The following is a 17,135-nucleotide window of genomic DNA, read 5'->3' on the forward strand; positions in this document are numbered from 1 at the left end:
GTTTAACCCAAATAACCTGAACCTCTTCAATCTGGAACACTGAGCTAGAAATCTTGAGGAGAGGATCTTTTGCAAAACACGCAGTACCTTCCTTGCTAAATGTCCATAAATATTGCAGGAGCATGCTCTCGCTCCGGATTTTGGTTCAATTTCCAGTGCCGGCTGGAATAGAGAAGCACAGAAGTGCACGAGAATGGAGACAAACAGAAGAAAGAGAAGAAATGGATCTGAACCAACTTCCTGCAACTGAACTTCCTGGAACTTCCTGGGGTGTTTAGATGAAATTCTGAATTTTATAGATTAGTTAGAGTGGGTCAAAGGTCTGTTTGAATTTGGACTAATGCTTGAGTACAATAGCACTCTGATTTTATCCAACAGCTGGTGTACACATCCCTCATCTGCCCCCAGCTCCCACCAACAGGGGGATGAAGGGGAAACACCGGGGATAAAACAAGAGCCCAGACACACTTCCTTGTATTACCATTAATAGGAAAAATAATGCCCTTGATAGAAAGAGGTGGGAGCAAATTGTGAAAGCAGCCACCGACCTCCGTGGTCTGTAGTGCCGGGGAGGGAGGGAGCAGGACACACTGCTTACCCCAGTGCAAATTCACACTGATGACGTGCTAAAATGAAACAACTGCAAGCTAAAGCTACAATTAACCCCATAAAACCTGCTCAGGGTGTAACAGCCAGAAACAACTAGGACTAAACTACATTATGGACAGATATTGCAATTCACTGTAGTATGACTGCTATGGGCCCTTACTCACTGAGTAATCCCATCACAGGCAACAGGACTACTCAAGTGAGTAAGGATTAGCCAGCATGAGGGAGGGTTCCGCTATGGGTCCCTAGGTAAAAAAAAGTACATTAAACTGCTAGCATGTGTGTGAAATTAAATAGCAGCTTTTTCTACTGCATTTGCAAGCCCTCCCCAGTGACAGTCATTCCGAAAGCGCTTTGTTACCCCCCCAAACAGTTCCCACAGAGCTAAGCATTGTGGGAGCTTCAAGTCTTACGTCCATCCTGATTAGGCCGCCTACTGTGAGCGGGCAAATGAAAACAAAACGGGGCTGCGATGGTTGTCAGATGAATTACAATGGGTCGGCCAGTCGGTGGCATTCAAGATTCCAACAGGCTGTCATGAAAGCCTTGCAATCTGCCAAAGCACCAGCGCAGAGCAACCACACAGAATGAACCACCCAGGGCCAAGGTGGTTCATTAAGTGTGCGGCACAGATAGAATGTCACTGCAAATCTCTAACTTCATAACAATAGCCTCTCAGTTACACTGGGCCAGATCCTCTGCTGGGGCCAATCATTTATGCCAGCCAAAAATCTGGCCCAGCGTGCGAGCCTGATTCTCCTCTCGCTCACTTGGGCGTAAATGAAGAATAACTCCTCTAAAGCCAATGGAGTGGCATCGGTGTAAATCTGGTGCAAATGAGAGAAGTCTGAGGCCCGGTGTCATATCTACACAATCACACGAGCACAGATACACACCACACATGGACAGGCATATGCATGTCACATACAGGACGCCCATACCCACCTGAAAAACTTCACAGCTATGTGACAAAATACATTCCTCATGGTTCCTTGTCAGCCTCACCTTCCCTCGGCTCACTAATCCATACCCCCCACCCAGCCAAGATAATCTTTGACATTGCAAGCCACTGAACAGCTAAAAGCAGCAATAGTTTAGTAGCTCTCCTGAAGGAGTCTAGGTAAGGTATGGCTGAACAGGGGGAAAGCACAGACAAAATTGATACCTGTAGCCACCACAAGCCCGGGAGCCGTCTCCTTGCTGGAGATACTTCCTGATGTGTATGGATTCTCTGAGATTTGCAAATGCAGGTGCAAGGAACAAAAAGGCTGCCGAGGGGAGGAAGTGGAGAGAATAATCTTTAATACACAAAAACCAAGATCAGAGAAAGAGTGAGCGATCAGCTTCTGAGTGCTGGCTAGTTATGCCAATATGCTTCTAAAAATGGCCCCCTTAGCCACGAGAGGTCTCAGTCACACAGAAAAGTGTGTATGTTGTGTTATATATTTCCTCCTCACTCCAAAAAAAGAAATGAATTGCATGCAAAAGAGGAACAGTTCTGCTGAATCACGGGAAGGGGAGTTCACGCTTGGGTTTTGTTGTTGTTTTTTAAAATCAATATGGTGGTCTCATGCAGCTCCCTGTCAGATCTTTTCAAATTTCAAATTCTCCAGCCTGTGTGATCCAGAAGGTCAGACAACAGGATAACCATGATCCTGTCTGGCTTTACAATCTATGTATTTATGAGAACAGAAACGGACTTAACTTCCTCAGTACCCAGTCGTGCAAAACCAGACAGGAAACAAACAGGGAAACATTGGGACCCGATTCCTTTGAAATACGTTGGGCCAGATCCTCAGCTTGTGCAAATCGATGTGGGTTCACTGACCGCAGTGGAGCGACGTCGGTTTACACCAGTTGAGGATCCAGCTGCTAAACGGGGTTCCATTTCGGAGCATTTGATCCTGCAGTCCTCATGCCGGCCAGAATGCCATTGGCTTCAGTAGGGGCTTTGCCTGCATGGGGGCTAAAGGACGAAGCCCGGAATGGTTTGTCAATTCCACATTGGAAAAGTTCGGCCACTGACCAGCTGGCAGTGTAGAGGACCCCCTCTCAGATCGGTGTCTGGAGCCTGCAGCAAGCGCCAGTCTCTGCCCTTGTTGTAGGTGATGAAAGTCTTTATCTGGTCCTCTATCTTCTTATTAGCCAGGAATATGCCTTTGATCCCTGCTACCTAGGAAAAATGGAGAGAGATGGAAAACCACATCGGGCGAACAGGCAAGAATAAGGCTCCATCCGGGACTCTCAGGAGGGCGAGCTCTCTGCAAAAAGGCCATGCTACCACTAGAAGAACAGGGGGAAAAAAAATCAATTGCATTATTTCTAATGAGGGCAAGTCTGGAAGGTGTCGACATGGCCGCTAAGGGACTGTTGCAATCTCAGTATGCAAGAGGAAGGCGGGGTGAGGGATGCTCAGGAGGTACACGCCCCTTTCAAGCTGCCCACCTCTGTTGGATCTCCCTGCATGGCAGCAGAGAGGGTGGCAGGATGGGCAGGCTACAGAGGAATATGAGCAGGCTTGGGGATCTGTGGGTATGTCTGCAGATGTACTGGTGCGAGGGGGAATACACTCCCAGACCACACTACTAATGGCTGGGGGAGCCTGCAGGGCCCCTTATACAGGATATGTCTACATGGCAAAAGCTGCACACCAACTAACGTAGCTGAGTCCAGCACATACCCAAGGGCCGTGCTGGGCTTACACTATCCACGCTGAAACCTGCTCTGTGTAGTCTTCACTGCTATTGTTACCAGGGCTAGCTGGAGTCAAGCCACCTTGTCTACGCTAGCCCATACAGAGCATTAGGTATGTAGATGTGCCCTGTGAAAGGAGACACAATGGCTATTCCAGCCGCTAGTTCTGAGTCCTGGGAGCGGGTTTCCATTACTTTGCTTGTAAGCCCCTTGGGGGTAGGGACTGTCTTTGTTCTGTGTTTGTACAGCACCTAGCACAACGGGCTCATGGTCCATTCCTGGGTCTCCTGGATGCTCTGGCAATACAAATAATACATAAAAACAGCAGCACTCCACCCCCCGCGCATCAGCACCTGGCCAGGCTTTGGAATTCCCCTCCAAGATAAAGGAAACAATTCTTTTGATAGACAGGCTTGGGAACGAATGTCCTCTCTGTATTCACAGGCCAGCTACGGCACAGCCAGCAGCGGTCAAGTTGCAGTGGGGGCACAGCCAGCCTGCACTCAAGTTGCAGTGGGGGAGGTCCAGGTTGGATATCAGGAAAAACTATTTCACTAGGAGGGTGGTGAAACACTGGAATGCGTTACCTAGGGAGGTGGTGGAGTCTCCTTCCTTGGAGGTTTTTAAGGCCCGGCTTGACAAAGCCCTGGCTGGGATGATTTAGCTGGGAATTGGTCCTGCTTTGAGCAGGGGGTTGGACTAGATGACCTCTTGAGGTCCCTTCCAACTCTGATATTCTATGATTCTATGATTCTATGGTGCACGATTCCCCGCACTGCGCTGCCAACGTGCCTCACAGTGATACTGACCATCTTGAGCAGGGAAAGGATCTTTGAGAGTGAGATTGGGACCATAGGCTCAGCCTTGCACAAGGTGCGGTGCGCAGGCTGCAAACAGGGCAAGGCTGTTTGGGGAGGACTTCTTAGAAAAACCTCTCTCCAGGAACTTTCCGCCAACAGGAATGCGAAGGTAGTCCAGCAATGTAATTTACACTGCAGTCAGATGACTGCATTCCTTATAAACAGCCTCTCTTCGGTGAATGAGGAGAAATCTCTCTCTCAAAAGGTAAAAGATCTCAATGAAACCTACAAGAGCGACTGCCTGGCAGAGCGGCTGACATCATCTGATGAAAGATAGAGACCTGTTTTGAAAATCCACAGGGGAATTCAATACTATCCTATCAAATCCTATGCAAAATTGCTGCTTGAAAGACTCCTCGCTGGATTTTTCTCTCATCTCCTGAGGAATTCTTCCTCAACAGATGAATGCAGGATCTGTTTTTTTAATGACAGTAATTTAAGAGCCTGAGATTTTGCCACTTTTGCTCATATGAGGTGGTCCCTTTCTCTAGCTCCAATTCAGGAAAGCATCCCTAGTCACAAGGGTGCTTAAGCACATCCTTAACTTTAAGGACATGCTTAAATCCCCTCAAAGTTGCAATGCTCAAATACGTGCTGAAGTGTTTTCCTGCACCCGGGCTTCTGTGAGCAGTCCACAGGGATTACTCAAGAGAGTAAAGTTAGGCACATGTGCAAGCGTCTGAAGGATCAAGCCCTTGTCTCGCAGAGTACCAAGGGGAATTATTCTGATTGGAGCCTCTGGGCACCGCTGCAATCCTTTGTCATGAGGCTTACCAACAACTTGTCAATGGCCAGGCAGCTGGTTCATTGAGACACTGCTTAGCGTACTGGCCAACACTGCTGCCTTATTCTCTCATAAAAGCATAAGAACGGCCATATTGGGTCAGACCAAAGGTCCATCCAGCCCAGTATCCCGTCTACTGACAGTAGCCAATGCCAGGTGCCCCAGAGGGAGTGAACCTAACAGGTAATGATCAAGTGATCTCTCTCCTGCCATCCATCTCCACCCTCTGACAGACAGAGGCTAGGGACACCATTCCTTACCCATCCTGGCTAATAGCCATTAATGGACTTAACCTCCGTGGCTTTATCCAGTTCTCTTTTAAACCCTGTTAAACCCTCTCTCCTCTGTCTCTCATCTTCGCAATGCTGCCTTATGCTCTCAGTATCCACCTGCCGTCTCTCATCTTAGACTGCCAGCTTTGGGGGGCAGAGATCACCTTTTTGTTGTGTGTTTATACCTAGCACTAGGAGCAGTGGAAGTGTCCTAAAAGTGTGTGTGTGGGGCACAGGGGCTCGGACTGTGGCCCTGTCCCCGTGCTGCACCACCCCCGAGGCTCCGCCCCACCCCGCCCCTTCTCCCTGAGCCCCCGCCCTCACGCCACCCACTCCTCCAGAGGCCCCACCCTCGCACTGCCCCTTCCCCCAAGACCCCACTGCCTCTTCCCTGGAGACTCCACTCCTGTGTTGCCTCTTCCCCCCAAGACCCTGCCTCCCACTCGCTCCTCTCCACCCCCTCTGCCAGTAAAAAGTGGGAGGGTCCCGGCCTCCTGGTTCCCGCTATTCCAGCGCCCCTGCCTAGCACAATGGGATCCTGGTCACAGACAATGCAGATAATAATAGAAATAACATCTACAAATAACAATGTGATTTGACAAGATTAAACGAAAAAGTGCCTCTTGCTGCCCAACCTGAGTTAAAGTCAGATTTCAGAACCTCTTGGGCAGGGTTTCCCAAAATGCTCAGTGTTGGCCTAACTCTGCTCCCACTGTAGTCAAAGGGAGCTCAAGTTAGGCCAGCGCTGAGCGCTTATGAAAATATAGCCTTTCATTTTTCATGATGAATCTGTGCTTGATGGGACAGAGAATCTGGGGGAAATATGAATCTTGTACTTCACATGAATAAACTGTTTTCTTCCTCATTTGCAACATAACATGATTGAGGAAGCAACAAACTCCCAAAATTCCCTGCCCACATCTATCCCAGCATGCATTTCATCTATCCCGGCATGCGCTGGTCCAGCATAAAACGTTGAGTTCTTCAGGGACCAGCTCCATTTTAGTGCACAGGGAGGGCAGAACATGTGTTCATTCTGGGGGATATTCCCCAAATTCCTGGAAGGATGCTAAGAGGTTTATACACACATCTGTACTGGCAGATGACTCCTGTCTTATGCAGGGGTGGTCCTACAAGGTGATCTTGACTACATACCTCATAAAGGTCAATGATGATGTTTCCCTCCAGTCCCCGGCTGCTCTTCACATTCTCCAAGGCCAGCGTGAAGTAGACCCCTCGGGTGTCAGATATATAAAGGTTGTACGTATCGTTCTGGTTCCACTCCTGCACGGCTGCAAACACCTGATTCTCATCCGTGCTAATAATATGCATGTCCTATTAGAGGAAGACAAAAGGTCTATTACCGTGAATCTCTATATTTCTTTGCCCTTTGGGACACATAGTAATTACTGTGACTTATGAAAGAGTTGAGAAGGAGCATGAGTTATAGAAGACGTTAAACAATTTTCCGTTAGACCAAGCCAATAAATTACCACCAACGTGACTTTGCTGGGGCTTTTTCAATGGCCACCGGGTGGGTGAAGGGTCTCTGCAGTCCTTGTTCTCAGTAGCTTCAAGGAGTTCCATCCAGCTTCATTTTTTATTTATGAATTTGAAAGTCAATTTTATCATGCCTGAAAGATTCATGAGCTGTAGCCTGAAATCCTATCTTTGTCCACCGAATAAGGTATACCAAGAGTAGCAGCAGTGCTAGCTTCCCCCACGCTACAAAAGCCAATAGGCCTGAGTCCTGAGCAGGAGGGGAACCACTTGTAGGAGGATGGAAAGAGATCAAATCTCCACCACATCTCTCCTGAGACTGCCAACCTAGGGATCCACTAGCTCACTTCATGTGGGCCACCAAACAGCCACCCGTCAACCTGAGCTGGATTCCAGCTGGTGGCCAAGACCTGAACGGCTTCATGGCCCAACACCAATCTCCCTCTTTTAGTTTAATACTAAGAATTTTTCCAAACATCACTGATGTTGCTTAATATTCTCTTGGAGAGGGCATGTTTCCACATTTCAGAGGGCAGATCAGGCTCTAGGCCCATTTAACCCTTGCCATCGCTGGTAACTCAGCCAAAGTTGGGGTCACTCAGGGCTCATCTAAACCAACAGTGTGGGGCAAATCTACAGTGCATTAGTGTGCCATGCACTGATTGTCCCTGTGGACTCAGGTATCATGCACTACATTTTCCTAGTGCACACTGATCTACTCCCATTTCAAAGCAGGCAAATTAAAGTAAACCAGGGAAATTCTAGTGCATGGCAGCTGGGTCCACAGGGACAGATAGGGCATGGCACACTAGTGCACTGTAGGTTTACACAGCAGCTTGCCACAAACTCAACTGGTGGTCTAGACAAACCCTTAGTAGTGACGGTGTTTTTCGTGTTGCCAATGGCATTTTGGCAAAGCGGGGGATCCTAATGTATCTATTTTAAATCTCTGGGAAGTGAATTCCCCAAGATCCCAAGGAACCTCAATTAATTCCCTTTTCTACTTCTGCGCCAGGGAACTTTTAATACCGGCTCATCCACGGATATTGTGGGACTTTATCTTTGTCCTCAAACACACTGTGTTTACCCAATGCCCAAAGAGGAGGGAGAGACTATGAGGTAATTTATCTGAGTGCATGTCTACACTGTAGTCAAATGTGTGAGTGCAATGCCAGTCAGCACACCTGTGCTAGCTTTAATCTAACTAGCACAGCGAAAAAGAGTAGGGAAGACGTAGCAGCATGGGTGTTAGTGAGGGGCTGGACAAATTCACCCGGAGCCCTGCCTATGGATTCACATTGATTTGCTCACACTGAGGACCGTGCTGCTGTATCTTCACTGCTAGCAGAGCTAGCTAGATTAAAACTAGCATGGATTTGCCTACCCACACTGCAATCACACCTGCAGCTGCAGTGTGGACACACCCTGAAAATGGGATGACTGGGCAACTGAATCTTCTGTGCTACCCTAAATGGATCGTTTAGGAAGATTAGATAGGGCTGTTACAGGGTAGCCCCAGACAGCCCCTCAAGGTGACATGAGGGGGGAAGTTTTCAGAGCCTCTGCCCCTAACAGGTCTGAGGTTGCTCCTGTGAAATTGATGGGAGCTTTGCCACTGACCTCAATGTGGGCAAGATTTGAATCAGGATGCCTGGTTCATATCAAACGTTTTAAAGTCCTTGAACCCTAAAAATGTATTCAATTCACTCCGGCAATGGACTGATGAAGCAATGTAAGAATAAAGCAAATCACCCCAGCAACTCCATCTATTTGACCAGTGGCAGTGAAGATGTTGCATTATCCATAACGGTAACCTAACAAATATCCATCTCTGGCAGGATTCATTAATCAACAGCTGACAGAAGAGTTATTATTGCAAGAGATGATTGTACTGGCGACTAAAGGCAGAGTAAACAAGGCTCCTTTATGCTTCTAAAAAGACTTCGCTTTGACAACTTGCTTAAAAGCAGTTTCCATTTTTAAAATGACAAAAAGCAGTCATGGTTCTATACAGCGTATCAGTTCAGAACTAGAGGGCTGCCCCACACCCCTTTCCACAGAGGCCAACGATCCATGATAACATCAGCCAATAAGGACATCGATAGTGATGCAGCTACTGTCTCACGCCTCCTGTCATATCAGCATGGGGCATCTTCTGACGGCAATCCATAAAGTGGCTGCGTAGACGCTGCTTCTCTAGGATATGTAGCTGGATGGTTCCCAGTTTTTAATGGGGCATCCCAGTGATGTGACCAGGGGTGGCTCCAGGCACCAGCACACCAAGCGTGTGCCTCAGGCGGCAAGCCGCGGGGTGGGGCCCTGTCGGTGGGCAGCAGTCAGGCTGCCTTCGGCGGCATGCCTGCGGGAGGTCCGCCAGTCCCGCGGTTTCGGCGGCAATTCGGCTGCGGGTACGCCGAAGGCGCGGGACTAGCAGACCTCCTGCAGGTATGCTGCCGAAGGCTGCCTCACTGCCGTGCTTGGGGTGGCAAAATACATAGAGCTGCCACTGGATGTGAAAGCTGTTTCCAAAAACCATGAGAAAATATTTTTGCATGGTGATGGTGGCCAAACACAGCGCCCCGTGGTTGGATCTAATTGGAGTCCAGTGTGGGTTTGTTCAGATTCAGTATGCGGAAGACAAGGAGCTAATCCTCTGCTGCTGCTGCTGAGATGAGGCACGTGCCCCTTCTGCCCCAGGACCAAGAGTGCATTTCCTAATCTGTTAGCCCGTCCCAGCAAATGGTGCACTGAAGAATCCTATTACACCCTGAGGAGGCTATTCTCCTCTTTGTTGCTTTAGGAAGTTTGTCCTAATATCTCACCTCAATCTCCCTTGCTGCAGATCAAGCTGATTACTTCTTGCCATACCTTCAGCGGACATGGAAAACAATTGATCACCATCCTCTTTATAACAACCTGTTACAAGTCTGAAACCTGTTATCCTGCTTCCCCTCAGACTTCTCTTTGCAAGACTAAATATACCCCATTCTCTCAACCTTTCCTCATGGGTCATGCTTTCTAAATGTCTTAGGTATGAAACACAGAACTTCATAAGGCACGTGCGAGAGGCAAAATCTCCACCTTAGGGAGAACACAGCAAGACCTGTGAGAGGTGTTAGGTGCAGGCAGATCAGGTTATAATTGGCTCTAACTTGCACTCACCACTAGGTGTAACATTCTCCGAGTGCAGATGGGTGAATTCTTCCCTGCCTTTGTAAGTGTCACCGAAAGGCAAAAAAATGTTCCCAACCTGTTTCTTTTTCCCCAAAGCCCCATCGATTAATGTAAGTGAGGGGCAAACACACCAGCGTGTACTTTTGGGTGGATCCTCAAAACCTGAGTGACCATGGCAAATGGCAATCAGCAGAAGTGGATTCCCTTGTAGCTCTGGTCCATGTCACAAACAAACCACAGCACCTCCGCTGTGCTTTTTAAGATGCTGCACATCTCAAGACTGTGTTGATAACAGGTTCATTTACCTTTGGTAGTGAGTATTTGGGCAATTTAATTTGAGCGAAGGGTTCCCTTTTGTACGACACATAGTAATTTGCTCTTCCACCAGCAGTCACCTGTATAAAGACAAAAGACAGACACCGAATACCCCTTTGAATACAAACCATGCTGATACTCCCCAGCAGGGCTCAGTCACTTGTCTTTCAGCTCAGAAATGCCTACTGGGGCTGCAAACATTGGTATAGCATTTCCAGACCCGGAAGGCCTGAGATCTGACTTATTAAAATCATGTTGTTCCAAATTTCATCTCGTTTCCCCACACTTCAGTTCTGACATGATTCTAACAACAGATATGCTGCCAGCCATGGACGAGGGGCAGGAGAGTTTGGTAGTGAAGGACTGGGCCCAAGGAGATAATCCAGGTTCTCTACCACGGACTCCCTGGGTGACCTTGGGCATATCATTTAATCTCTCTGTGCCTCAGTTCCCCTGGTAAAGTGGAGGTAATAATACCCCCTGCTCTTGCCTATTTGCACGGTAAGCTCTTTGAGACATGGACTCTCTTCTAAGGCTACATCTACGCTACAAGCACTACCATGGTCCAAGTGCATCGAGGCGGCTGCACCAGGGGCGCGCTTCTGGTGAAGACGGTCTAAGTCTCCAGGAGAGAGCTCTCCTCTAGAGTTAATGACTCCACCTCCCATGAGAGGCGGTAGCTATGTCTGCAGGAGAAGCTCTCCCACCGACATAGCGCTGTCTATCTGTGTTGATTATTCACCCCCCGAGTGACGAAAGTTATACCAAAGTAAGTTTTAGTGTAGACAAGGTCTTATTATAGGCATGCCTACACTGTAATCAGGAGGTGTGATGGCAGCACATGGAGACCTAACTGAGCAAGTATGTACCCAGCGTCCTGGACAGGCAGGGCCAGCCCATGCAGCCACCCTCCTGCCACAGCTTCACTGCTCTTGTTACACAAGCTAGCTCAGGTATGTCTACTTGTGCTGTAGTTGCACCTCCAGACAGCAGTGAAGCCATCCTGTGAGACTGTGCCATGCCTAGCCGAATAGCTCCATGATCTTGGAGTGATCTGCAGTGCAGCAGAGGGCACAACTATCATACAAATAATAAACAAGACACATCAATCCTTTTACCATCTGAAAATTGAGTTCAAAGCTCTCGGATGCTTTATATAATGTGACAAAGTTCCTCCTCTATCTTGGTGGGTCCTGCGCTTATTGGCGGATTTTCTTGCCTCAGGGATTCACCATGTGGGTTGGGGAACAGCCCAGAGACCTTCCCCTCTGGAAGAACCCACAGTCCAGGTCAATTGGGAGGTTTGGGGGGAACCCGGGCCCGCCCTCTACTCCGGGTTCCAGCCCAGGGCCCTGTGGACTGCAGCTGTCTATAGTGCCTCCTGTAACAGCTGCATGACAGCTACAACTCCCTGGGCAACTTCCCCATGGCCTCCTCCAAACACCTTCCTTATTCTCACCACAGGACCTTCCTCCTGGTGTCTGATAACGCTTGTGCTCCTCAGTCCTCCAGCAGCACACCCACACCCTCTCAGCTCCTTGTGCCTCTTGCTCCCAGCTCCTCACACTCGCACCACAAACTGAAGTGAGCTCCTTTTAAAACCCAGGTGCCCTGATTAGCCTGCCTTAATTGATTCTAGCAGCTTCCTCTTAATTGGCTCCAGGTGTCCTAATTAGCTTGCCTGCCTTAACTGGTTCTAGCAGGTTCCTGATTACTCTAGTGCTCTGGTCACTCAGGGAACAGAAAACTACTCATCCAGTGACCTGTATATTTGCCCTCAACCAGATTCCTGTACCCCACTGGTCTGGGTCTGTCACAATAGCTAAAATAGTGGTTTCTCGGAAATAACATTGCCTTTGAGATAAGGCGGTGGGGGGCGGGGGAGAGAGATGAAAGTAATCAGAATGATGTGATCTTATGGACTGAATGCTCACTACCTGTCAAGGCTAGGTATAAATGCCATACACTGATGAAGAAGCAAGATTCTCAGCTTTCCAATCGTATGTTACATTCGTTCCTAGCCCCTGATCATTTGTGAGAGATTGGATTTTATACTGTCATTAATCCCTCAGTCTTCCAGGGAAGGTTCTTTTTGGCATTGGTCCAGGGCTGACGATGCCACATCTCAGACCAGTGCAATTTCCATTTTCGGATGCTTTGGCAAGCGTACAGATTTTTAGATAGTACAATACACAACACTCCTTTTATTACACAAAACATGATTTACTGGCTTTTTAAGTTTCCAGTAAGCAAACAGAAAGGACATAGATTCTCCCACAAGTAATTTTTCTTCATATCTGGCAGTGATATTTCCGAATGGGCTTATATAGTATATTGCTATAGCATCAATTATAATCTCAGCAATGATATCATCTATAGACGGTGGCATTTTCCCCTAGAGGAGCTGCCACTCAAAGGTCCTGGTAATACTGGTTGCATGCATCATGAATTTGTTATCTGACGAGGACGAGGCTTTTCCATTGACAACTTAAGAGGAGAAAAGAAAAACCATTGGAAATACAGCAAAACACAGCCAAGTAGAATTCTCTCCTTTAAGTGTTTGTTGTTATTATTAATAATAGCCTCGTACCTAAAGGCCCCAACCAAGACAAAAGAATGATCACTGTGCAAACACATAATGAGAGACAAGACACAGACAAGATGGGAGGGTAAACACAGACACAGAGTGACATGGGCATGGGTGCACCTTGGTGGCACCTGTTGTCTGCCTGTAGCACTTAATCGTTTAATCTCCTGGGGATACGTTGGTCTAATTCTGGTTGTTGGGTTTGGTATGGGGGTGACTGGCTGGTGTTTAATGGCCTGGGAAATACAGAAGGCCAGACTAGACAGTCTTTGTCCCTTCTGGGTAAACTTTATGAATTCCCCAAGGTCACAAAATCATTGATAGATTCAGTAAGAGTCACTAGTCATTCAAGATAAACTCAAGAGTGGCCAAGTAACATCTCCAGGCCATAACCTCCTGATGTGATGATGGTGCAAGCGCCATGAGGGTTATTTCAGGAGGACAACCTTGCTGCCTGGCCGTCACCCCATCACAACAAGGGTTACCCTGGAGAAAGCAGGGTGGGTGGCCACTCAACTCTCAATTTGTATTTTAAAACCAAAATTAAGACCTATACTAACTATAAGCTCCTCTTGTATCAACTACATACAGCCAAGCTAATACAGTCATTCTCATTATTCCTCAGGCCACACTAGACTTTCTCCTCCTATCCTTTCTCCTGCTGTTGCCTTCTATTGCATGAGCCAGATCCCCAGCTGGTGTAAATCAGAAGAGTCCCATTGAAGTAAATCAAGTTACGCCAGCTGAGGGTCTGGCCCAGGATTACACCACCAGCTAGTTACCATGGCGCACAGAACAAAGGGAATGAATGCACTCCAAGACAAGGGGATCACTAGTCAGGATTCCTGAGTTCAATTCCCGGCTCTTCTGAATAACTGTAACACCATATAAACAAGTAACTAAGGTGTTTTGAAATGAGCATAACAATATGTATGTACCTCACAGGGAGGTTGTGAGACTCAATCAGTGCTTGTGAGCACTTTAAGGTCTTCAGATCAATGCTATGCAGGTGCAAAATATAAAAATAATTATTCTCTAGGGTATCTGCCACAGTAACTGATGAACAGATGCAAAACTGGGGCTTGAACAAACATTAGCTAGACTCCTTTTGAATTTTGTATCTGGTGCTTCACTTTGGCGAAAACTTGAACTAGGGCCTACTGTGGTCTGTAGGTAGCAGCCCTACAAAGCCAGCGAATGGGAAGTCTCCGCTATCTCCACCAGCAAGAGCTATATAAAGCTTCTCTCAGCTGGGACCTGATTTTTGCATGATTTATACCCATGCTAATAGAGTCCCCCAAAATTATCAGCATTCATGAAGTCTGGTAATCACTGTGGTAGGGAATGAATTTAGGGTGGCCCCTTTTCATAGAATCATAGAATTGGAAGGGACCTTGAGAGGTCGTCTAGTTCAGGCCCCTGCACTTGTGGCAGGACTAAGTATTACCTAGACCATCCCTGACAGGTGTTTGTCCAACCTGTTCTTAAAAATCTCCAATGATAGAGATTCCACAACCTCCCTAGGCAATTTATTCCAGTGCTTAACCACTCTGACAGGAATTTTTTCCTAATGTCCAACCTAAACCTCCCTTGCTTAAGCCCATTGCTTCTTGTCCTATCCTCAGAGGTTAAGAAAAACAAATTGTCTTCCTCCTCCTTGTAACAACCTTTTAAATACTTGAAAACTGTTATTATGTCCCCTCTCAGTCTTCTCTTCTCCAGACTAAACAAACCCAATTTTTTCAATCTTCCCTCATAGGTCATGTTTTCTAGACCTTTAATCATTTTTGTTGCTCTTCTCAGGACTCTCTCCAATTTGTCCACATCTTTCCTGAAATGTGGCGCCCAGAACTGGACCCATTACTCCAGTTGAGGCCTAATCAGCACAGAGTAGAGCGGAAGAATTACTTCTCGTGTCTTGCTTACAATACTCCTGCTAATACATCCCAGAATGATGTTCACTTTTTCTGCAACAGTGTTACACTGTGGACTCATATTAAGGTTGTGATCCACTAGGACTCCCAGATCCCTTTCCGCAGTTCTCCTTCCTAGACAGTCATTTCCCATTTTGTAGGTGTGCAACTGATTGTTCCTTCCTAAGTGGAGTACTTTGCATTTATCCTTATTGAATTTCATCCTATTTACTTCAGACCATTTCTCCAGTTTGTCCTGATCATTTTGAATTTTTAATCCTATCTTCCAAAGCACTTGCAACCCTCCCAGCTTGGTATCGTCTGCAAACTTTATAAGTGTACTCTCTGCCATGATCTAAATCATTGATGAAAATATTGAACAGAACCGGACCCAGAACTGATCCCTGCGGGACTCCACTCGTTATGCCCTTCCAGCATGGTTTATTTTAATTTATTTTGGTGAACTTTTCCTTTTCCTAGAAACAAACTTGCTGGCACTGTAAATCCAGGAGATTATTATAGCTGTTTCCGCCAACACTGCTTTTTATGATGAATGGCACCCAGTTATTTGCTCTATGCTCATCAGTCGTGCTCAGCACAGAATTAGCCAGGTTTGTCTTTTTCCTTCTCCTTTGCTAATGACTGACTCATTAATATAATTTTCTGGATTTCTATTTTACAGGTTTAATTGTGATGCTGGCCAGTGGAAAGGATTCCTTCGACAAAATGTGTTTGCTATTAAACACCTCAGTCTTTCCTGAGTTGTGTTCTCTCTTCCCCTTTCCAGGGCTGGCTCTACCTCCTCTTCAAATCTGTTCTCACTTGTGTTTCCAGAGAAGGGTTGGTTTGATCTTGGTTTTATTTATTTTGGTAGCCACATGAGAACATGGGAAACTTCCATAGAAAGAAGAAATTACATATGCTGGCCCATCACACATCATTACTCACTTGACAGTTCCATAGCCTCTATTTCAAGCAAGTAAACAGAATTATGCAAGAATTACTATGGAATCCAATCAGCTCTGAATTTTCTGTGGTGTGAAAAGAACAACGCTCGACTCCTGCACCCGAATGCTACATTGAAGGAAATGCCTTTTCATCTTTTTTTTTAAGCTACATTGAAGGAAATGCCTTTTCATCTTTTTTTTAAGCCTAAGGCAGAAGAAACTTTGCTTAACCAAAAATTACACAGGCCATTTGACAGGAGCAAAGGGACTGGGAAAAAAAATGCAGCTGCCTTTGGTTTTAATATAGAGGCCTGGTAGTCAGGTCCCAGTATCCAAAGTTTCACTATGATTCAAGTAGCCAGAAGTGGCCCTCAAAGACTACAGATCCCAGCATGCAGTGCTTTATTTTGTTCTCAACAGCCTTGTTACTGGGAACTGTAGTCTTTAGTAGCCACCCTTCTTTGTGGTCACAAGTGGTGTTTTACAACAACATGAGGTTCATAGCTCCAAGCTGGCTTGTAATCACTGTTCTAAAGGGGGTCTATCCTCTTCCCGATGCTCAGATAATTTGAAGAAATGCTGAAGGAACACACGTGCTAGTAGCCAAGCAGTGGTTGGAGCTGGGCATAGCACAGGCAAAGAAGCAGTCACACAGCTTTGCTAAGGCTGTTTCCTAAGCTTAGGGCACGTAAGAAGCTTGAGGATTAGATCCCAGGCCTGCAGGGCTCTAAATGACTGATGCTTCCACGCTGCCAACCCGCAGCCACCGCAGACCTGCGATCCATCCCCTATAAACCCTGTGGGGGGACGAAGCACCACAGGAAGTGCCAACCACAGAAGATCCGATTGACAGCACCCCCCAAAAACTGTGATTGGCCCCAGCACACTATTTAAGCATGGAGGGAATTCCAGGAAGCTATCTGGGCAACCTGGAAGTACTTGGCCTGTTACTGCAACAGACCCTGCACTCGTTCCCTGGCTCCGATTCCTGACTTGACTCCGCTTTCACCCGTGGCTTGATTCCTGATCCCTGACTCGACTCCTGACTCCTATTTTGACCACTAGGCCTGACTCCTGGTCTTATCTGCTAAGCCAGGCCTCCCCCATCCCAGTCATGACAGGGCAGCCCCACTACTCTACACTCTGGCCTCCCCTCTGCACAGATCATGGAGCTGAATGGTCCATGATAATGGGGAGGGGATGTGTCTAGCAGAAAAGCGGGACTGAAGTGACCAACAGATGGTGTGTTCGGAAGGACAGAGAACCTAGTACAAACACGGCATTGGCATTGGCCAGTGGGCTAAGCAGGAGATCCTCAAAGGTATTTAGGATTTCACTGGGAGTTAGGCAATGAAATAGCTTTGAGGATTTGTGTCTAAGGTACTATTCCTCTGACTAAACATAAAACAAAACTACTATTTTACCAGCCAAAATGGGGTAGTTTCCTATGCCCCAACTTTTTCCTCTTTCCTTTTTCTCC

The 17,135-nt window shown here is 47.1% G+C and overlaps 1 protein-coding gene across 3 annotated transcripts in view; it reads right to left on the reverse strand.

Annotated features, from left to right (window-relative positions):
* The window catches only part of SORCS3 (sortilin related VPS10 domain containing receptor 3), a 530,373-nt gene that overhangs the window by 86,090 nt on the left and 427,148 nt on the right, over positions 1–17,135 (reverse strand). For all 3 annotated transcript variants that reach the window (XM_065552531.1, XM_005303514.5, XM_065552530.1), the window contains exons 8-11: positions 10,199–10,288; positions 6,375–6,554; positions 2,636–2,782; positions 1,775–1,877 (exon numbers count right to left, since the gene is read on the reverse strand). In XM_065552531.1, coding sequence (XP_065408603.1) covers positions 1,775–1,877; positions 2,636–2,782; positions 6,375–6,554; positions 10,199–10,288 — 520 coding nt within the window. The remainder of the gene's footprint in view (positions 1–1,774; positions 1,878–2,635; positions 2,783–6,374; positions 6,555–10,198; positions 10,289–17,135) is intronic.

This window comes from Chrysemys picta, chromosome 7 (genome assembly GCF_011386835.1).
Source record: "Chrysemys picta bellii isolate R12L10 chromosome 7, ASM1138683v2, whole genome shotgun sequence".
Lineage (NCBI taxonomy): Eukaryota > Metazoa > Chordata > Testudines > Emydidae > Chrysemys > Chrysemys picta.